Source organism: Brachionichthys hirsutus, chromosome 12 (assembly GCF_040956055.1).
Source record: "Brachionichthys hirsutus isolate HB-005 chromosome 12, CSIRO-AGI_Bhir_v1, whole genome shotgun sequence".
Taxonomy (NCBI): domain Eukaryota; kingdom Metazoa; phylum Chordata; class Actinopteri; order Lophiiformes; family Brachionichthyidae; genus Brachionichthys; species Brachionichthys hirsutus.
In genome coordinates, this window is record NC_090908.1 from 13,708,052 (window position 1) to 13,730,478 (window position 22,427).

At 52.3% G+C, this 22,427-nt stretch overlaps 1 protein-coding gene across 1 annotated transcript; it reads left to right on the plus strand.

Annotated features, from left to right (window-relative positions):
• Positions 1–1,602: 1,602 nt before the first annotated feature.
• On the plus strand, positions 1,603–19,730 carry LOC137901970 (ecto-NOX disulfide-thiol exchanger 1-like). Its single transcript, XM_068746005.1, has 15 exons — positions 1,603–2,304; positions 3,427–3,556; positions 3,841–3,960; positions 5,580–5,747; positions 6,150–6,356; positions 7,026–7,259; positions 9,713–9,925; positions 11,229–11,335; positions 11,666–11,771; positions 11,837–12,042; positions 13,638–13,747; positions 14,785–14,830; positions 17,052–17,151; positions 19,360–19,445; positions 19,599–19,730. The coding sequence occupies exons 1-15, from the start codon at positions 1,603–1,605 to the stop codon at positions 19,728–19,730; spliced, it is 2,667 nt and encodes an 888-aa protein (XP_068602106.1).
• The last annotated feature ends 2,697 nt before the right edge of the window (positions 19,731–22,427 follow it).

Below are 22,427 nucleotides of genomic sequence, written 5' to 3' on the forward strand. Positions count from 1 at the left end.
ACCCGGGAGTGAGGGACGAGTCCCCCTTCTGCGGCCTGCCTGAGAACGTGTTCCACGTTTTTAGCGAGTGCAGCAGACTCGCTGGGTTCTAGACTCTTATCTGGTTTTTGGATTCTAGACTCTTATCTGGTTTTGGGGTTCTAGACTCTTATCTGGTTTTTGGGTTCTAGACTCTTATCTGGTTTTTGGGTTCTAGACTCTTATCTGGTTTTTGGGTTCTAGACTCTTATCTGGTTTTTGGGTTCTAGACTCTTATCTGGTTTTTGGGTTCTAGACTCTTATCTGGTTTTTGGGTTCTAGACTCTTATCTGGTTTTTGGGTTCTAGATTCTTATCCGGTCTTTAATCTGTTCTGTCGTTTTCACTGTCCCTGCTGTCTCCGGTTTCAGGAGCAAAAAGACGGACAAAGCCAAGAGACAAATCCTAAATGTTCTAATTGGGGAGGCAAAGACGGCGATATACCTGAGCCAGAGGGACAGGCTGCAGGACCTGGGCCCGGCGGCCCTGTGGGGGCTGGAGTTCCCACGGGGAACATGGGGGACTTTCTGAAGATGGGGGGGCTGAAGGTTCTCGTGTGTTTGACGGAGGGGGGCTGAACGAATCATTTATTTCTGCTCAGACTGAAACGTGATGAAGAATCGTAGTTAAAGGCTTTTATAAAAAATGGAAAAAAAAATCTTCTCCTTCACCCTCTTCCTCTTCCTCTCCTTCATTCTCTCCTTCATCCTCTTCTTCTTCCGCTCCTTCTTCCTCTTCTTCACCCTCTTCTTCCTCTTCTAACATAAAGGCATGCATTTTTCAGATGCTAACCGTAGCTTGCTAACATGCTAACATCAGGAATGATGACGCTGAATATCTGTTCACGTTTTAACTTTTGATAAATGTCCACGCTGATAGCAAGGTGTTTAGTGTTTAGTCCTCACCTGTAGGAATGTACTATTCCCCCGGTCCGGTGTGTCTGCGGGGGCGGACTAGGACCGGTTCATTCCGGTCCATTCCGGACCATTCCGGTCCATTCCGGACCCGACCCGTCACTTCCTCTTCACGCAGCGCTCCATCTCCGGCAGCCTTCAGTGTGTTCAGAGGATTTAACTCGAGCAGAAAGAGGAACAGGAAACGCTTTTATTTTAACGTTTTACCGAGACATCACGCTCTGAGTGTGATTGATCAAGCTGGAAACCTGCAGCCTGTATTTCTGAACAGAACACGCTTCGGGTCATCGGCTCTAAACGTCCTGCTAACGAGCCTCGACCCAACAGCGGCCATTAGCCATTAGCCTTTAGCCTTTAGCCATTAGCCATTAGCTCATAGACGTGCTACAGCAGTCCTCCTCGTCTCCCTTTCATCTCCTCCTCTTGTCCTCCTCCCTCTCGTCTCCCTTTCATCTCCTCCTTTTGTCCTCCTCCCTCTCGTCTCCCTTTCATCTCCTCCTCTTGTCCTCCTCCCTGGAGACATCGGGGGACCAGAATTCACGACTTGATAAATCCTCCTCCTGCAGCAGCGGAGGCTTTGATGGATGCTGTGTTGCCGGGGCGATGCAGCGCTGCCATGAGTTACCGCGGTGATTACAGGGAGACGACTCCTCGCTGGCCACTTCATCAGGATGACTGGTGGAGAAGGAGGCGAGAAAGGAGGGAGAAAAAGGAGAGGGGGCAGGAAGCCCGAAGGGAGACGGGAAGAGGGGGCAGGAAGGCCGAAGGGAGGGCAGGAAGAGGGGGCAGGAAGCCCGAAGGGAGGGCAGGAAGAGGGGGCAGGAAGCCCGAAGGGAGACGGGAAGAGGGGGCAGGAAGAGGGGGCAGGAAGGCCGAAGGGAGGGCAGGAAGAGGGGGCAGGAAGCCCGAAGGGAGGGCAGGAAGAGGGGGCAGGAAGGCCGAAGGGAGGGCAGGAAGAGGGGGCAGGAAGCCCGAAGGGAGGGCAGGAAGAGGGGGCAGGAAGCCCGAAGGGAGGGCAGGAAGAGGGGGCAGGAAGGCCGAAGGGAGACGGGAAGAGGGGGCAGGAAGCCCGAAGGGAGACGGGAAGAGGGGGCAGGAAGCCCGAAGAGGGGGCAGGAAGAGGGGGCAGGAAGCCCGAAGAGGGGGCAGGAAGCCCGAAGGGAGACGGGAAGAGGGGGCAGGAAGCCCGAAGGGAGACGGGAAGCCGGAAGGGAGACGGGAAGAGGGGGCAGGAAGCCCGAAGGGAGGGCAGGAAGAGGGGGCAGGAAGGCCGAAGGGAGGGCAGGAAGAGGGGGCAGGAAGCCCAAAGGGAGACGGGAAGAGGGGGCAGGAAGAGGGGGCAGGAAGCCCGAAGGGAGACGGGAAGAGGGGGGGTGGGACGGGTCCTTTTAACTGGACCTCCGGCAGGAACGGAACCTTTTCACTTTGTTCTATTATTAGCTCGCTATTTGCTAGCTCGCTAACGGCGCAGGGTTAGCGCCACATATAGGAATAAAAATGAATTGAATTGCATTAATGAGCCAATTAAAGCCAGACTGTTGGTTGATCCCGCCTTGAACAGGAGGAGTAGGAGGAGCTAATGACCCGGTCGGATCGGTTTACATGATGTTCGGGTTACACCTGTCCACACCTCAGCTCACCTGAGGGTGGGCGGGACAACGAGCCCTCTTCAGGAGGCTGCTTCTAATCTCAGCCGTCTCATTGGCTGAGGACATGACGCCCCCTCCCCTTCCTGTGGGCGCCATTAGGAGTCGCTTGCTGACTGGTTGTTGGGCCTGATCCCGCCTCCCAGCTGGAGTCAGTCAGATCAATGAGGTGAGGCGGAGTCGCCTGAACTCGGCTCGTCCTTCTTATTCCGAGGCTAATGGTTAGCTTTCCCGTCACTACTGTTCCAGAACAAAGGGTGGCGCTGTGCTTTCCCAGCGTTCCATCTGTTCTTCAGCATGTGGACCGGTTCTGGGTCCTGAATGGGTCGCAGCCCGATGTCGGATAGACGAATGGACTTTAATCATGGCAGGGCGTCGGTGGAACCGATGCCATTGGCTTTCTGACTGTTTCCATGGATACGGAGTGTGTGTAGTCGCTCATACATATTCATGATGAGCCGGGACGACACTGATCCAATCGGTCTAAAGTGCTGCGTGGCGCCGGAGATGATGACCCGGTCATCTTTTATTCATCAGCCACAGAACCCCCCCCCCCAGGGCAAGACCCGACTTCATCAGGCAGAAACCTGGAGCAGATCAAAGACTCAAAGGAGGCGGAGCCATTTCTCTGATTGGTTGGAGTGTACGAGAGAGAGATGGTAATGATAGCTCCTCCTAGCTCCTTCTGTTAGCAGCTGTGGCTAACAGGTCCTGTTAGCAGCTACTGTTAGCAGCTCCTCCTAGCATAGGAGCCTGGTCTACAGGAGCATCTGGTCTACAGGGGTCTCTGGTCTACAGGGGTCTCTGGTCTACGGGGGCCTCTGGTCTACGGGGGTCTCTGGTCTACAGGGGTCTCTGGTCTACAGGAGCCTCTGGTCTACAGGGGTCTCTGGTCTACGGGGGCCTCTGGTCTACAGGGGTCTCTGGTCTACGGGGGCCTCTGGTCTACGGGGGTCTCTGGTCTACAGGAGCCTGTGGGGTCACCATAACCCTCTCCTTTATTTTTCCTCCATAGCTGGTCTGTGATTGGACCAAGTGACCTGATCCGATCACCCAATAATCAGTCCATCGATCAATCGGCCCCATTGTTGGAGACCCGGAGGAAAGATCTGATGAGAGGGGAAGTCGACGCCCTGCAATGGCCAGCGGTACCGGTCCACCGTCTGACTCCGCCTCCCAGCTGCTGTCCTCCATGTCTCTGATGGTGCTGTGTGTGTGTGTGTGTGTGTGTGTGTGTGTGTGTGTGTGTGTGTGGTGCAGCAGCTGATGGAGCTGACCAGAACCACTGGACTGGACCAGTCAGGGATCATGGAGTCTGGGCGTCGGCCGGGAACGGTGTGGGCGTGGTTCCGGTGGACATCAGCAGCCAGCCGCTGGTTTCAGGTATGAACAGCACTGCCCCCTGCAGGACAAATGCTGCTAGACGGTTATTCACATTGGAACGAGTCCGACCCGACAGGACGGGTTCTGGCGCTGCAGCACGACCCGACCCTGCAGTCCTGCGATGCCCGCTGGAGACGACGGAGACGGGCCACGCCTTTCTGCAGCTGGTCTCGGCTCTCTGTTCTGGATTCGACGAGTCCCTCCAGATCCTGAAGCGGTTTCTGATGACGATGGGATGTTCTGATCATTAAATGATCAAACGAGGACGTCTGTCCTCTGGAGGGCAGCAGGAACGTTCAGAGGACACGATGGTGGGATGTGATCTCCTCCCTCAGAACATCACTCAGAACCCAAAACCTCCTCCAAGCTGCCTCCTCACCTAAAACGAGTCCCGCCTGCAGCTCTGGGACGGACGCAGCAGAGAACGGAGGAGGCGGCGAGCGGCGAGCGGCGAGCGTGATGGATGAGGCGTTTACCTGCCGGGTTATCGCTGACTCGGCTTTAACGAGTTTTCCTCCGACCTGAAGGATCTTTGTGGGACTTTATCTCTAACGCTCTTATTTCTCTCTGCTGGAAGCCTGAAGGTGTTTCAGGGAAATCATCCGTATGAAGCTCCTAGGACACACGGAGCCCCTCCCCCTCTATCTGACGCACGGAGCCCCTCCCCCTCTATCTAATGCACGGAGCCCCTCCCCCTCTATCTGACACACGGAGCCCCTCCCCCTCTATCTAATGCACGGAGCCCCTCCCCCTCTATCTGACACACGGAGCCCCTCCCCCTCTATCTGACACACGGAGCCCCTCCCCCTCTATCTGACACACGGAGCCCCTCCCCCTCTATCTAATGCACGGAGCCCCTCCCCCTCTATCTGACGCACGGAGCCCCTCCCCCTCTATCTGACGCACGGAGCCCCTCCCCCTCTATCTAACGCACGGAGCCTCTCCCCCTCTATCTGACGCACGGAGCCCCTCCCCCTCTATCTGACGCACGGAGCCCCTCCCCCTCTATCTGACGCACGGAGCCCCTCCCCCTCTATCTAACGCACGGAGCCCCTCCCCCTCTATCAGACGCACGGAGCCCCTCCCCCTCTATCTGACGCACGGAGCCCCTCCCCCTCTATCTGACACACGGAGCCCCTCCCCCTCTATCTGACACGGAGCTCCTCCCCCTCTGACACACGGAGCCCCTCCCCCTCTATCTGACACACGGAGCTCCTCCCCCTCTATCTGACACACGGAGCCCCTCCCCCTCTATCTGACACGGAGCTCCTCCCCCTCTGACACACGGAGCCCCTCCCCCTCTATCTGACACACGGAGCTCCTCCCCCTCTATCTGACACACGGAGCTCCTCCCCCTCTATCTGGTTATTCATGTTATAAATATATGTGAGTAAGCTAACAGTGAGCTCGCACCCTCATCTAGCAGACGCAAGGAAATTCCATCATCCTCCTAAAGCAGCTAGAGAAGACGAAGACATTTCCAGAGCAGCCGGACGAGGAACGGCGGGGAGCTCTTTGTCGTGTTTTTCTCCTCGCCTTCCGTGAGCGAGTGCTGCGCACCTGTCCTGGAGTGATGTGCACCCTGGCTGTAGAACTAACGTTCTAATTCTGTTCTGCAGATCCTCTGTGCATCCAGAGGTTCGATCCCAACCTGGGCCTCGTCGCATCCATGACTCCCATGATGACAGGCATCAGTCTGGCCCCTCCTCCACCAGCGCACGATGACATGCCAGTCATCAAGGAGGTGGTCCACTGCAGCAGCTGCACGCTGTTCCCTCAGAACCCCAGTAAGAAAGCCGGTCGGCCGATCAAAGGGTTCTCCTTTTTGTCCCCTTGCCACAATCACCAGAGGACGTGATTGTCTCCGGCTTGTCTCCGGCTTGTCTCCGGCTTCCTGGTGACAGTTCACCAATCAGATCAACACCCAATAGGAGCACTGTCGGAGACCAAACCAGGTCCGGGTTCAGGTCCGGCGTGTTCCAGACTCGAGTGTCTGGAACACGCACGCTCAGCATTCCACTGATGCAAGGATCCATATCTGGCTGATCAACGTGGATCAGTTAAAATCACCTGAAGTGATCGGTGTCATTCACGCATGAGATGACCCGGGTCCCCGGACTTATGACCCTGACCAGTTATTGTACTCACAGAGAGATGATGACGATGACGATGATGTGGCTCTTCTTCAGACCTGCCTGCTCCGTCGACTCGAGAGCGCCCCCCCGGCTGTAAGACTGTGTTTGCTGGGGGTTTGCCGGAGAACGCCACAGAGGAAATCATCAGAGAAGTGTTTGACCAGTGCGGCGAGATCTCCGCCATCCGCAAGAGCAAAAAGAACTTCTGCCATATCCGATTTGTCGAGGAGTTCATGGTGGACAAAGCTCTCTACCTGTCAGGTGTGTACTCAGTGTAGCAGCCAACCTGGCAACCGCTGGCGATGTCGGACACGAAGCAGCGAATGTGGACTGTAGTGTTCCTGGGGTAACTGGGGTTTGTAGAGACTGGTGAAGGACCGGTCCTGACATCACGTCAGAGGTGTGTAGGGTCAACAATAATATCCACATTTTAATGTCTTAAGACAGACCTGGAGTCTGTCGGTGTCATTGGGCTTGAATGATAGATATAGCTGGGTGTCATCTGCATAGCGCTGAATATTAACATCATTTTTTCTGATCATGTTACCTGCAGGAAGCATATAAATTAGAACCTTCTACTAATCCAAAGGGGGCTGCTGGATTTCGTCTCCAGCACGGAGACACTATGGGCTTCTCTATTATTTGATGGATTGCTGTTTGATTGGCTTAATGCACTGTTTTGGATTTGTTTTCATTGTTCTTGTTTTATAGGAACTAAATTTTCAGTTGTGCTTATTGATAATGCGTCCAACATCAAAATGCTTGTGACACAACTGAGTTTGACGCCGTGACTGGGCAGCCTTGAATGCCGGCGTCCTTCGGGGTACGTGGTCTTCCCCATCGTGGGGACGCCGGGTTTCAGGCAGGTACAGAACCCTGCTATAAGCTAACAGTACACCTATTGTTCATTATTGTTCTCTATGTTCTCAGGGTATCGGATGCGTATCGGTTCCAGCACTGAAAAGAAGGACTCGGGGAGGATCCACGTAGACTTCGCCCAGGCCAGAGACGATTTGTATGAATGGGAGTGTAATCAACGTTTGCTGGCCAGAGAAGGGAGACACCACCGCAGGTTCCACGAGGACTGTCTGGGCCCGCCATCTCCTCCGCCAATCGTACACTACTCTGAGCATGAGGCAGCGCTCCTAGCCGAGAGGCTGAAAGGTGAGGGTGGACGTAGGTAGAGCCGTATTAACCCGGTGGGGCCTGTGAACCCCCCAGAGACCACAGCTCATTACCCTCGTTGAAGGGGAGGCGAGGGTACTGCAATTGGGTTCGTTTGTCTGTTTGTTTGTCTGTCCGAGCGCATAACTCAAAAACTAGTAACCCAATCGACTTGAAATTTTTACACAAGCAAGGTTCTGTCCGTGGCTCGGTCCTCCCCGAGAATGGCGTTGATCTGGATCCAGATTCTAGAATTATTTTTACATCTGGAATTGTGCCTGTGCTGTAAACTGCCACTTTAAGAGGGAGGGACACGAATGGCATGATGGGAAAAAGAGTCCAGAAGGAGTCTTGTAGTACGTTCCGGAGCAGCAAGCTAGAGCAGGTTTGGCCCCTCTGATCCGGAAGCCCTGTTTACTGTCTCACAAGATCCAATAGTCGATTGGAGGCGGAGTCTGCAGTCTCTGATTGTCTTTCTAGTTCTGTCTGTGGCCCGAGCACCAAATGTGGGAGAACCCGGTTCTTACATGGGGGGCGGGCTGGACTGGGCTGAGGTCTGTGATGGTTCAGTGTGAACACACCATGTTGTCTTTGTCTGGACTTTGCTGAAGCCACCGGGCTCCGTCAGGCGGCTCAGGTGAAGGCCGGCCCCGAGGACAGTTCCACAGCCGTCCCCCTTGGTCTCTGCTGAACTGTTGCTTTGACCCGCTGATACCTGAAGCATGGACTCGGCGCCATCCGCCCAACATAAACAGACACGCTTCCGCTGTCACCTTTGTCCTCCCAGCAGCAGAAACGCTGATTCTTCGTCCTTTCAGCTCGTCTTCTTTGTGAGAACGAGGCTCTTAGAGCGGCTCGGGTTGTTGCTCTGAGTATTGAGCTCAGTAAATGCTCTAATTCACGCCGTTCCGTTGTTATTCCAACGCAGGGAACGCACTCGGCGGAGACCAACCGAGACGCTTTATGGCTTTGGTTGGAAAGCTCAGATCAAAGGCGTCGTTTGTGTTCAGGGAGTCATTCCCAGCGAACGCTCCAGGAGGAGGAGGAGGAGGAGGAGCGACGAAGAGGGATGAAAGCCTGCAGCTGCTCTGCTGTTTGTCGAGCCTGACTGAACGCTAACGGTCCCGCGGAATGTCTCTCGTACCAGTAACTACTGGGAGAAGTACTACAACCATGTAAAAATACTCACTCATGGAGGAGTCGAACTACTGTTCCCGTTACTACTGGGTGAAGTACTACAACCATGTAAAAATACGAGAGAGATCGGAGGAGAGTCAGAAACACGGTGTATAAAGCTATAAATGCTAATGCTAGCGATATGGACATCAGTGTTGAGGGACACAGGTCCAGGTTCTGCAGCACCACGGACAGAAACCTGAAAGAGAAAGAGGGACAAACAGAGGGAGACAGACAGAGGGACAAACGGAGGGAGAGGGACAGAGGGACAAACGGAGGGAGACAGACAGAGGGACAAACGGAGGGAGACAGACAGAGGGACAAACGGAGGGAGACAGACAGAGGGACAAACGGAGGGAGAGGGACAGAGGGACAAACGGAGGGAGACAGACAGAGGGACAAACGGAGGGAGAGGGACAGAGGGACAAACGGAGGGAGACAGACAGAGGGACAAACGGAGGGAGACAGACAGTGGGACAAACAGAGGGAGAGAGAGAGAACAAGACTACAGGAAGAGAGAGAGATTACTCATATATTTAGAACATGAATAATCAGAGTGAGGGGGAGGAGCTCAGTGTGTCATAGGAGGTTGACAGCATATTGATTATTGTATTGATTAACTATAAAACCAACAGATTGATCAGCCTCTGTAACAGAATCTGATGATCTATTATATCAAAGGCTGCACTGAGATCTAATAAAATAAGTCCATTATCAGACGCTATTAAAGGTCAAAGGTGACTTTATCTGTGCTATGATGAGTCTGAAACCTCAGATAATCAATACAGCTGACTGGAAACTGCTTTCTCCAGAAGCTTTGACTGAATGGAAGCTTTGAAATTGGCCGATAGTTAGCCGAGACATCAGGATCAAACGCTGGTTTATTGATTAGCGCTTTAATGGCTGCTGTTTCAAAAGACTCGGGTACAAAGCCTGGGAGTAAAGATAGATTAATTATATTTAGCAAAGCAGTACTAATGACCGGGTTGGGACCGGGTCTAGGAGACTAGGAGACAGGCCTAGGAGACTAGGAGACAGGACTAGGAGACTAGGAGGCAGGTGCACGGTTTAGATGCTGCAGGTTAATGGAGGTGAAACTATCACCAGTAACAGCCGTATCTCTACGGCCACGCCTCAGGGAGGGGTCAAGCCACCAGGGGGCAGACGCCTAAGAGACTCAGCCACACCCCTCAGTAAAAGGAGGCGTCGGGATTGGTTGTCTCAGCGGCCTGTTCGGTCAGAACGGATCAGCTTCCTCTCACCTTGGTTTCCAACAGGTGACCATAAGTTCAGCGCCGCCACGGCGGTTCTGCTCGCGTGGATCGACCGCGGCGAAGTCAACCGGCGAACCGCCAATCAGTTCTACGCCATGATCCAGTCGGCCAACGGCCACGTCCGGCGCCTGATGGCGGAGAGAGCCCAGCGGGAGGAGGAGCTGCAGCACGCCAAAGAGACCTTCAAGAATGCCCTGATGGCCATTCTGAGCCAGTGTAAGAACACTCATGATCACATGACCACCAGGTGTTCACAGGTAAGGACAGCAAGCTCCCCGTTCACCTGGACACAACCTGCAGACAGCTGGTAGGGAAAAACATCGTCTCACCAGCCCTCAGTGCCGTCTGACAGGACCTGAGCCCTCAGTGCCGTCTGACAGGACCTGAGCCCTCAGTGCCGTCTGACAGGACCTCAGCCCTCAGTGCCGTCTGACAGGACCTCAGCCCTCAGTGTCGTCTGACAGGACCTCAGCCCTCAGTGCCGTCTGACAGGACCTGAGCCCTCAGTGCCGTCTGACAGGACCTGAGCCCTCAGTGCAGTCTGACAGGACCTCAGCCCTCAGTGCAGTCTGACAGGACCTCAGCCCTCAGTGCAGTCTGACAGGACCTCAGCCCTCAGTGCCGTCTGACAGGACCTCAGCCCTCAGTGTTGTCTGACAGGACCTCAGCCCTCAGTGCAGTCTGACAGGACCTGAGCCCTCAGTGCCGTCTGACAGGACCTGAGCCCTCAGTGCAGACTGACAGGACCTGAGCCCTCAGTGCCGTCTGACAGGACCTCAGCCCTCAGTGCCGTCTGACAGGACCTCAGCCCTCAGTGCAGTCTGACAGGACCTGAGCCCTCAGTGCCGTCTGACAGGACCTCAGCCCTCAGTGTCGTCTGACAGGACCTCAGCCCTCAGTGCCGTCTGACAGGACCTCAGCCCTCAGTGCAGTCTGACAGGACCTCAGCCCTCAGTGCAGTCTGACAGGACCTGAGCCCTCAGTGCCGTCTGACAGGACCTGAGCCCTCAGTGCCGTCTGACAGGACCTGAGCCCTCAGTGCAGTCTGACAGGACCTCAGCCCTCAGTGCCGTCTGACAGGACCTCAGCCCTCAGTGTCGTCTGACAGGACCTCAGCCCTCAGTGCCGTCTGACAGGACCTGAGCCCTCAGTGCCGTCTGACAGGACCTCAGCCCTCAGTGCCGTCTGACAGGACCTGAGCCCTCAGTGCCGTCTGACAGGACCTGAGCCCTCAGTGCAGTCTGACAGGACCTCAGCCCTCAGTGCAGTCTGACAGGACCTCAGCCCTCAGTGCAGTCTGACAGGACCTCAGCCCTCAGTGCCGTCTGACAGGACCTCAGCCCTCAGTGCAGTCTGACAGGACCTCAGCCCTCAGTGCAGTCTGACAGGCAACCTGGTCTGACCTTGACATGGAGCTGATAGAAACCGACTTTGGAACTGGCCACGCCCTCTCCTCTGTCTGCTGCATAAATGGCTTGTTTTGTCTTGACCTCCTCCTCCTCCTCTGTTCAATGTGAAGTTGAGCAGATCGCCGCCGTTTTCACCGCCACCACCCGCCAAAAGTCTTGGGACCATTTGTCTAAAGCTCAGCGCAGGAGCGTAGACGTCTGGAGGAAGCAGTGTGAGGTTTGTATCCTCCATCCATCATCTCTCCTTCGCACGCTCACATTTGCTTCCTCCCTGCACCTGACAAGCGTGACTCCTCCTCCTCCTCCTCCTCTCCAGGAAGAGGTGCTGCCATGGTAACGGTGATTCCCAGGGTTAGGCCTCCAATCAGTCATTTATCAGATCTGAACATTAAATTGCGTCTGGGGGCGTGGCCAGCAGTCCCAGTATGAGAGATCAATGATATCGAAATGTAACGTTTATGAATCGATGCATCAAACTTGTGACTGAAGGCCACTCATGAATAAGATGTATGAGGAGGAGGACTAACGGCCTCCTCTCTGGCTTCAGGAGCTGAGACACGCCCAGAGTGAGGAGATCACGGGCATCCGCCGAGAGGAGGAGATGGACGTGTCTGATGAAGGTCCGAGGAAGAGGATGAAAACGGTGCAGGACGGTGAGAGAGCAGCAGGGGGAGCTGCTTGTTGCAACGTTTCCATCTCTTCTCCTCTCCTCCTGCAGGAGTTTACGATCAGGCATCACTGAAGGAGGAGAATGACTCCTTGCGCTGGCAGCTGGATGCCTGCAGGAATGAGGTGGAACTTCTGAGGAGAGAACAGAGCAGGACCAGCGGGCTGGAGGACGGCCTGGCCCCCGGGCAGGAGGCGCAGGAGGCGCAGGAGGCGCAGGACAAGCTGCTGCAGCAGAGGATGCACAGTATGCAGCAGGTAATGCTGCTGCTCCTAATGCTGCTCCTCCTAATGCTGCTCCTCCTAATGCTGCTCCTCCTAATGCTGCTCCTCCTAATGCTCCTCCTAATGCTGCTCCTCCTAATGCTGCTCCTAATGCTGCTCCTAATGCTGCTCCTCCTAATGCTGCTCCTCCTAATGCTGCTCCTCCTAATGCTGCTCCTCCTAATGCTGCTCCTAATGCTCCTCCTAATGCTGCTCCTAATGCTGCTCCTCCTAATGCTGCTCCTCCTAATGCTGCTCCTCCTAATGCTCCTCCTAATGCTGCTCCTCCTAATGCTGCTCCTCCTAATGCTCCTCCTAATGCTGCTCCTCCTAATGCTGTGACTTCATCAAAGCTTCATTATCAATCATCTGATTAACGTCTCCATCATGGTGGCTGCTGTTGGACAATGAATGACAGCTGACATGATGGATTGATAACGGCCGATCAGAGCGGACTGATCGCTGCAGTTAGGGTCAAACGGTAGCCAGATGTTTCTGTTGAGCTGGAGGTGTCTGTCTGATGTCTGTAGGCGTGTCTGATGTCTGTAGGCGTGTCTGATGTCTGTAGGCGTGTCTGATGTGTGTAGGCGTGTCTGATGTCTGTAGGCGTGTCTGATGTCTGTAGGCGTGTCTGATGTCTGTAGGCGTGTCTCATGTCTGTAGGCGTGTCTCATTTCTGTAGGCGTGTCTCATGTCCGTAGGCGTGTCTGATGTCTGTAGGCGTGTCTTATGTCTGTAGGCGTGTCTGATGTCTGTAGGCGTGTCTCATGTCCGTAGGCGTGTCTGATGTCTGTAGGCGTGTCTTATGTCTGTAGGCGTGTCTGATGTCTGTAGGCGTGTCTGATGTCTGTAGGCGTGTCTCATGTCCGTAGGCGTGTCTGATGTCTGTAGGCGTGTCTTATGTCTGTAGGCGTGTCTGATGTCTGTAGGCGTGTCTGATGTCTGTAGGCGTGTCTCATGTCTGTAGACGTGTCTCATTTCTGTAGGCGTGTCTCATGTCTGTAGGCGTGTCTCATGTCCGTAGGCGTGTCTTATGTCTGTAGGCGTGTCTCATTTCTGTAGGCGTGTCTCATGTCTGTAGGCGTGTCTCATGTCTGTAGGCGTGTCTCATGTCCATAGGCGTGTCTCATGTCTGTAGGCGTGTCTCATGTCCGTAGGCGTGTCTCATGTCCGTAGGCGTGTCTCATGTCTGTAGGCGTGTCTCATGTCTGTGGGCGTGTCTGATGTCCGTAGGCGTGTCTCATGTCCGTAGGCGTGTCTCATGTCTGTAGGCGTGTCTCATGTCTGTGGGCGTGTCTGATGTCTGTAGGCGTGTCTGATGTGTGTAGGCGTGTCTGATGTGTGTAGGCGTGTCTGATGTCTGTGGGCGTGTCTCATGTATGTAGGCGTGTCTCATGTATGTAGGCATGTCTGATGTCTGTAGGCATGTCTCATGTGTGTAGGCGTGTCTCGTGTGTAGGCGTGTCTGATGTGTGTAGGCGTGTCTCATGTCTGTAGGCGTGTCATGTCTGTAGGCGTGTCTCATGTCTGTGGGCGTGTCTCATGTCCGTAGGCGTGTCTGATGTAATCCTTTCATGTCTCTCTCTCAGCATCTGCTGATCCTGCAGGAGAAGCTGTCGACTAAAGAAGCTGAGCTGGAGCAGGCCAACGAGGAGCATCGCTACCTGGAAGGGGAGGTCCTTACCTTACGAGACAAGGTGTGTGCTGCTGGTCAACCTGATCACCTGATCATCTGATTTTACATCATTTTGAACTGATGAGTTAAACAAGAGAGAGAGAGAGAGAGAGAGAGAGCGAGCGAGATCACATTTCAGGGTGGGAGGAACTGAAGAGCCGCTGCTCCTCCACATCGAGAGGAGGTGCCTGGGGCATCTATCTCAGATACGAGGAGGCCTCAGGGAGAGCCTGGGAGACATAGCCTGGGGAGAAGGGTCCATCTCACTCTCACCCGAGAGCAGGGTCCATCTCACTCTCACCCGAGAGCAGGGTCCATCTCACTCTCACCCGAGAGCAGGGTCCATCTCACTCTCACCCGAGAGCAGGGTCCATCTCACTCTCACCCGAGAGCAGGGTCCATCTCACTCTCACCCGAGAGCAGGGTCCATCTCACTCTCACCCGAGAGCAGGGTCCATCTCACTCTCACCCGAGAGCAGGGTCCATCTCACTCTCACCCGAGAGCAGGGTCCATCTCACTCTCACCCGAGAGCAGGGTCCATCTCACTCTCACCCGAGAGCAGGGTCCATCTCACTCTCACCCGAGAGCAGGGTCCATCTCACTCTCACCCGAGAGCAGGGTCCATCTCACTCTCACCCGAGAGCAGGGTCCATCTCACTCTCACCCGAGAGCAGGGTCCATCTCACTCTCACCCGAGAGCAGGGTCCATCTCACTCTCACCCGAGAGCAGGGTCCATCTCACTCTCACCCGAGAGCAGGGTCCATCTCACTCTCACCCGAGAGCAGGGTCCATCTCACTCTCACCCGAGAGCAGGGTCCATCTCACTCTCACCCGAGAGCAGGGTCCATCTCACTCTCACCCGAGAGCAGGGTCCATCTGGACCTCTTGGTCCAGCATGTGCTCGACTGCCTGTTGGATGATGGACCTGAACAGGCCGAAGCTCTTCAGGCTCTTCTCTGGAAGCAGATGTTCACCCCTGTGTGTGAACGCATCAAAGGTTCAGGGGAACAGCTGATGTCATCAAAGGTTTACCGCTGCTGGGGTTCCCCTCCTGCTCAGCGGTGCAGACGTCGTGGAGGGAAGCCCTGGAGAAGCTCTGGAGAAGGTAGAGCTCTTCATCATGCTTCCATTCCTCTGCTGCATGTAGCACTGAGAGGACGCTCTGGACCACCTCGTCCAAGTCCCCCCAGAACTCCTCCTCCTACCTACCTGAGGAGCGTAAGAACTTCTCCTTCTCCTCTGACTCACCTCCTACCTGAGGAGCGTAAGAACTTCTCCTCCTCCTCTAACCCACCTCCTACCTGAGGAGCGTAAGAACTTCTCCTTCTCCTCTAACCCACCTCCTACCTGAGGAGCGTAAGAACTTCTCCTCCTCCTCTAACTCACCTCCTACCTGTGGAGCGTAAGAACTTCTCCTCCTCCTCTAACTCACCTCCTACCTGTGGAGCGTAAGAATTCCTCCTCCTCCTCTAACCCACCTCCTACCTGAGGAGCGTAAGAACTTCTCCTTCTCCTCTAACCCACCTCCTACCTGAGGAGCGTAAGAACTTCTCCTCCTCCTCTAACCCACCTCCTACCTGAGGAGCGTAAGAACTTCTCCTTCTCCTCTAACTCACCTCCTACCTGTGGAGCGTAAGAACTTCTCCTCCTCCTCTAGAACACTCTGCACCAACTCCTCCTTCAAGATAACTCCTCCTCCTCCATTCCTCTCCTCCGTTATAAACAACTTGAATCCTGCTCCTCAGCTTCTAGCCTTGCTTCCTGTCCTCCTGGTCTCCTGGACACACAACACGTCCACCTTCCTCCTCCTCCTCCTCCTCCTCCTCATGTCCACCAGCTCTTCCATCTCCAACCTGTTGTTTCTTCTCTCTGGAAATCATGAGCGTGTGTTGAAGCAGAAGGACATCATGTCCTCCTGAGACGCAGCCAGTTAGCATGTCCTCTGTGGTGGACATTACAGAGGACATGCTAACTGGTGGGTCCCAGGAGGACATGGAGTACATGTCCATGTTCGTGATTTACTAATCAATGAACCTGCAGCTTGTTCATCATTTGATTAGTAACATTTAACGTGTTTTGTTTAAACATTCGTACCAGCATTTTTTACATTTTGTCACAAACCTGGCTCATCAGTTTATGACAAAAAGGGGAGACACACATAATCTGCGTATCTACAAGAGATTTAATAAAGTTATTCAACTCTGCGTATCTACAAGAGATTTAATAAAGTTATTCAACTCTGCGTATCTACAAGAGATTTAATAAAGTTATTCAACTCTGCGTATCTACAAGAGATTTAATAAAGTTATTCAACTCTGCGTATCTACAAGAGATTTAATAAAGTTATTCAACTCTGCGTATCTACAAGAGATTTAATAAAGTTATTCAACTCTGCGTATCTACAAGAGATTTAATAAAGTTATTCAACTCTGCGTATCTACAAGAGATTTAATAAAGTTATTCAACTCTGCGTATCTACAAGAGATTTAATAAAGTTATTCAACTCTGCGTATCTACAAGAGATTTAATAAAGTTATTCAACTCTGCGTATCTACAAGAGATTTAATAAAGTTATTCAACTCTGCGTATCTACAAGAGATTTAATAAAGTTATTCAACTCTGCGTATCTACAAGAGATTTAATAAAGTTATTCAACTCTGCGTATCCGTGTGCGTGCAGCGTTGGATGTGTGTGGGTGCGTGTGTGTTGATCGGTTAAAGTTTAACTGATGTTTAACTTAAACACATGTTCTGAGACGCGTCTGTGTGTGGATGAGGGGGCGTGTCCCTGTCCAGCTGGGACTGCGGGGAGAGAGAGAGAGAGAAAAAAAAAAAAAAAAAGCTGTTCTTCATTTCACAGCTTATGTTCTCCAGAACGTTTCAGAACACTCGTTCACATCTAACGGACTCTGTCAGGCCCAGGCCCGGTTCTGCTCGAATCGGTCCCACATTTTGACCATGAATACGGTCCCTGCTCGCGTTTGGAGTTCTTGCTTGACGTCCAGACATCCAGACAGCCAGCGCTTCCGTGTTCACAAGCTGAATCACTCACTGGCCTCCTATTGGCTGGAGGCGGTATTACACATGGCCTCATTCTGCAGTATTTTAATGCCGCTGAGCACAAGAATACGTGACGCACTAATTGTATTATTAAAAATGAAAAAATCATAAAATATATAATATAATATCACTGATGTTATATTATATCTTATATGATTTTTATATTATTTTTAATAATACAAATACATGATTTTTATATGATGACAGGTGAGGCTGTGCCTCACCTGCCTCCCCTGACTGCACGTCACTGTCCATGTTTGTTGACAGGTGCTGAATGGCTGTGGTCTGTCCCTGTACCTCAGCAGAGGTGGGAAGAATGATGTCATCAGAAGAGGCGTGGCTTCAGAGAAAGAGGCTGTCTTACTGGGTCAGTATGAACAACAGTCTACAAAGACTCTCGATTCTGATCGTCTGTGTCTGTTCATGCTCGGGGGGGGGGGGGGGGGGGGGACGACGGGACGGACGTCTGTTCATGCTCCGGGGGGGACGGGGGACGGGGACGTTTGTTCATGCTCCGGGGGACGGGGGACGTCTGTTCATGCTCCGGGGGGGGGGGCATCTGTTCATGCTCCGGGGGACGGGGGACGTCTGTTCATGCTCCGGGGGGGGGGGGGGGGGCGACGCTGCGCGTTTAAAGAAACAGCATTGTCACTTCCACACATCGAAGTGGAACGGCTGGCCTGTTCACAGAATGATTGATTATGGACTTGAAATCAATGAATGGGTTACCCGTTACCCGCTACCCGTTACCCGTTACCCGTTACCCGTTACCCGTTACCCTTTACCCGTTACCCCCGTTACCCTTTACCCGTTACCCCCGTTACCCGTTACCCGTTACCCGCTACCCGCTACCCGTTACCCGTTACCCGTTACCCGTTACCCGTTACCCTTTACCCGTTACCCCCGTTACCCTTTACCCGTTACCCCCGTTACCCGTTACCCTTTACCCGTTACCCGTTACCCCCGTTACCCGTTACCCTTTACCCGTTACCCGTTACCCGTTACCCGCTACCCGTTACCCGTTACCCGTTACCCGTTACCCGTTACCCGTTACCCGTTACCCTTTACCCGTTACCCCCGTTACCCGTTACCCTTTACCCGTTACCCGCTACCCGCTACCCGTTACCCGCTACCCGTTACCCGTTACCCGTTACCCGTTACCCTTTACCCGTTACCCGTTACCCGTTACCCGCTACCCGTTACCCGTTACCCCCGTTACCCGTTACCCTTTACCCGTTACCCGTTACCCGCTACCCGTTACCCGTTACCCGTTACCCGCTACCCGCTACCCGTTACCCGTTACCCTTTACCCTTTACCCGTTACCCCCGTTACCCGTTACCCGTTACCCGTTACCCGTTACCCTTTACCCGTTACCCGTTACCCGTTACCCGTTACCCGTTACCCGTTACCCGTTACCCTTTACCCGTTACCCGTTACCCGTTACCCGTTACCCGTTACCCGTTGCCCGTTACCCGTTACCCGTTACCCTTTACCCGTTACCCGTTACCCGTTACCCGTTACCCGTTACCCGTTACCCGTTATCTTCGGCCGGTGGAGAAACGGAGTACCAGTCGTACTGCTCTGTTACCGGAAAGCGAGCGAGCGAATCGAGTGTTCGACAGTTTCCACGGTCTCACTCATGTACTGTATCATGATGCAGTATAATATACTCACTCATGTACTGTATCATGACGTAGTATAATATACTCACTCATGTACTGTATCATGACGCAGTATAATATACTCACTCATGTACTGTATCATGACGCAGTATAATATACTTATGTACTGTATCATGATGCAGTATAATATACTCGCTCATGTACTGTATCATGACGCAGTATAATATACTCACTCATGTACTGTATCATGACGCAGTATAATATACTTATGTACTGTATCATGACGCAGTATAATATACTCATGTACTGTATCATGACGCAGTATAATATACTCACTCATGTACTGTATCATGATGCAGTATAATATACTTACTCATGTACTGTATCATGACGCAGTATAATATACTTACTCATGTACTGTATTATGACGCAGTATAATATACTTACTCATGTACTGTATCATGACGCAGTATAATATACTCACTCATGTACTGTATCATGACGCAGTATAATATACTTACTCATGTACTTTATCATGACGCAGTATAATATACTTATGTACTGTATCATGAGGCAGTATAATATACTCACTCATGTACTGTATCATGATGCAGTATAATATACTTACTCATGTACTGTATCATGACGCAGTATAATATACTTACTCATGTACTGTATCATGACACAGTATAATATACTTATTCATGTACTGTATCATGATGCATTCATTAACAGCAGGGTGATAAAGTAAAGTACACTCATGTAGTATCTGTGTCCTCCTGTGATAAAGTAAAGTACACTCATGTAGTATCAGTGTCCTCCTGTGATAAGGTAAAGTACACTCATGTAGTATCTGTGTCCTCCTGTGATAAGGTAAAGTACACTCATGTAGTATCTGTGTCCTGTGATAAAGTAAAGTACACTCATGTAGTATCTGTGTCCTCCTGTGAAGGTGTCGTGTCCACCTTCCTTCATGTCCATCCGTTTGGGGCGAACCTGGAGTACTTGTACTCGTATGTCCGGAGGCTGGACTCCCAGGTAAGGACCGAGTTTATCGTGAGAACGTCGTCACACATTCAAACACCTGAGCGAGGACAGGTGGGGGCCGAGGAGCTTCTGGGGGACCTTGTACTGGTGATCCCAGAGGGGGCCGGGAGCCTGCTTGGACTCTGTTCTCCCCGTCTCCTGCAGGTGTCTCCCGTGGACCTGGAGCGCCTATTGCTCCGCCTCCCCAGTATGTTCCGACAGGAGCTGAGCGGCGTCGGCGCGACTCTGGAGAAACGCTGGACCTTCTGCGGCTTCAGCAGCCTCAGCTCGCCGTGAGGGACACGGTGGACGCTTTGAGACGGATGGACACCGAGACATGGGTACGTCTCAGACCTCCTGATGTTGGGTCACGGGGGTGGACTGGCTGGTTCCCCTGAGTACTGCGTACTGCACTGAAGCTCCGCCTCCGGGTCTGCGTTCTATCAGGGACCAGGCTGGTCTGGATCCATCAACTGCTCCTGGAGCTGCAGGCTGGACCTGGGGGCTGGACCTGGGGACGGGACCTGGGGACGGGACCTGGGGACGGGACCTGGGGACGGGACCTGGGGACGGGACCTGGGGACGGGACCCACATGCATGGAAGTATTGGGCTTGATTACTGATTGGTGTCAGGTTTCCAAAGCAAACATTCTGTATTTGATCAGTCCTGGTTAGTATCTTAGTTAGTATCTTAGGTAGTATATTAGGTAGTATCTTAGGTACTATCTTAGTTAGTATATGTATGTCCACAGAGGAAACAGACCATATATGGCAGCTTTAAAAGCCCCACATTCAAGCCTCAGGAACTGGAGGACATCTCAACCCTCCCTGAGGAACACCCAGAGAGGCTAACCGTTAGCCGTCTCCAGAGGGCGGAGTCATGAAGACACAGAAGTGACTCCTGTTCTCATTTATTGTTGATTCATTTGCATTTTTGTCATATTTAAATAAAGTTGTTGTTTGATGTTGTTTTGTTTGTGACATTTAAAGAACATGCTGCTGGTTCTAAATAATCTTTGCTGGAGTGATGACATCATCCTCAAACGAGTAGTGACATCATTGTTAGGGTCAGGGTAAGGGTCAGGGTAAGGGTCGGGGTTAGGAGCTTCCGTCTGCTTTGCCAATGAACACAATGTGTTTCCATCCATTTTGGTCAAACGCTGTCTGAGAGTCTGACCGGTCGCCTTCCGGGGGGGGGAGGGGGCGGGGCACGGAAAGGTCAAACATGAAAACAAAGGTCACCCATTGGTTCCTGTACTACCCCCCCCCCCCCCCTAACCCTAACCCTTGTTTTTGTTATTTTAATAAATGTTTTTAAAGTTGTTTTAACCTTTTCTGTTAATACTGGGAAATGGAATAAAATGCATTCCCCCCTGTGCCCATCCATCATCCCAGGATGTTGGAATCTCCCCATAACCCTCTTGTGGAGCCATGCTGCCCTCTTGTGGCCGTTTCTAGAATAAAACCAGAAGGGTCCCAAACTCCATTCGTTTCTATGGGCAAATGTCAAATCGAATTATCGTGAGAACGGTACGTTGTAGAGACTTGGGAACCTGATCTGTCCGACGTGATTCGGCCACGCGGAACACGCCGGTCCAAACCGCGTCTCTACGACCTTCCCTCCCGAGATATGGCAAAAATAAAACGTTGCACGCCTTTTCATGACGGAGCCGTTTAAAGCGGGATGCGGGACCCCGCATGACCTCCTTCTCCCCTGAACCCGAACCCTAACCCTTGTTTTTGTTTTTTTAATAGATGTTTTTAAAGCATTACCTCCTTCTTCCCCTGAACCCTAACCCTAACCCTTGTTTTTGTTTTTTTAATAGATGTTTTTAAAGCATTACCTCCTTCTCCCCTGAACCCGAACCCTAACCCTTGTTTTTGTTTTTTTAATAGATGTTTTTAAAGCATTACCTCCTTCTCCCCTGAACCCTAACCCTAACCCTTGTTTTTGTTTTTTTAATAGATGTTTTTAAAGCATTACCTCCTCCTTCCCCTGCACTGAAAGATGGTCTGATGGGTTAGAGGGCCAGTGGCGTCGTTAGGCCTATATTAGGGGGGCTTCAGCCCTGACCCATTAGGTCGGGCGCCACCATGCCTTGTGATGTGTGGGCAGCCATGTGTCATTCATACGGGTTCTCTATCTCCCTCTGGTGGACAAAGGAACTGATATTTGCATCCTTAAATATGTCGTTCCTATTTGGGTGTGTTTTTTGTGTATCTTTAGGATACTTGTAAATACTCAACATGCTTTGTTTTTGCGAGTCTTACATGTGTGCTTAAAGAACGTACTTCCTCATTTAGCTAACGGGCCTTCCTGCCACTGGGCGTGTCACTGCTGAATTCTGACCAGCTCAGCGCCAAACCAAACCACGTGCGGTTCTTGTTCTCCTTCTCGGACCGGCTGTTTCCCATCATCCTCTGGGTGGTGAGACTTCCTGAATGAAAGCTGATGTAGCTCTGGACTTGAGAACATGGAGACGCCGGTGGACCGTCCTGACAAACACGTCTCCTGCAGCCAGTCGAACCCGCTGTTCGACATGTCCCTGAGCAGGAGCGACCTCTACTCATTCCAGCCGGAGGGTGAGTAGACGAGGAGAACCGAGCAGCACGCCCAGGAGCTATTACGGTACTCCAGAGTAGAACCCGGGGTCTAGATCGCCTTTATTTAAAAGGTGAAAACACTACCGTGCGTGCAGATACATTCAAATACTACCGTACGTGCAGATACATTCAAATACTACCGTACGTGCAGATACATTCAAATACTACCGTACGTGCAGATACATTCAAATACTACCGTACGTGCAGATACATTCAAATACTACCGTACGTGCAGATACATTCAAATACTACCGTACGTGCAGATACATTCAAATACTACCGTACGTGCAGATACATTCAAATACTACCGTACGTGCAGATACATTCAAATACTACCGTACGTGCAGATACATTCAAATACTACCGTACGTGCAGATACATTCAAATACT

Coding starts and splice junctions, on each gene's coding strand:
- LOC137901970 (XM_068746005.1), top strand. CDS start 1,603: ATGACTGGTGGAGAAGGAGGCGAGAAAGGAGGGAGAAAAAGGAGAGGG. Junction 6,357..7,025: donor CAAAGCTCTCTACCTGTCAG/GTGTGTACTCAG, acceptor CTATGTTCTCAG/GGTATCGGATGCGTATCGGT. Junction 13,748..14,784: donor CTTACCTTACGAGACAAGGT/GTGTGCTGCTGG, acceptor CCTCCTGCTCAG/CGGTGCAGACGTCGTGGAGG.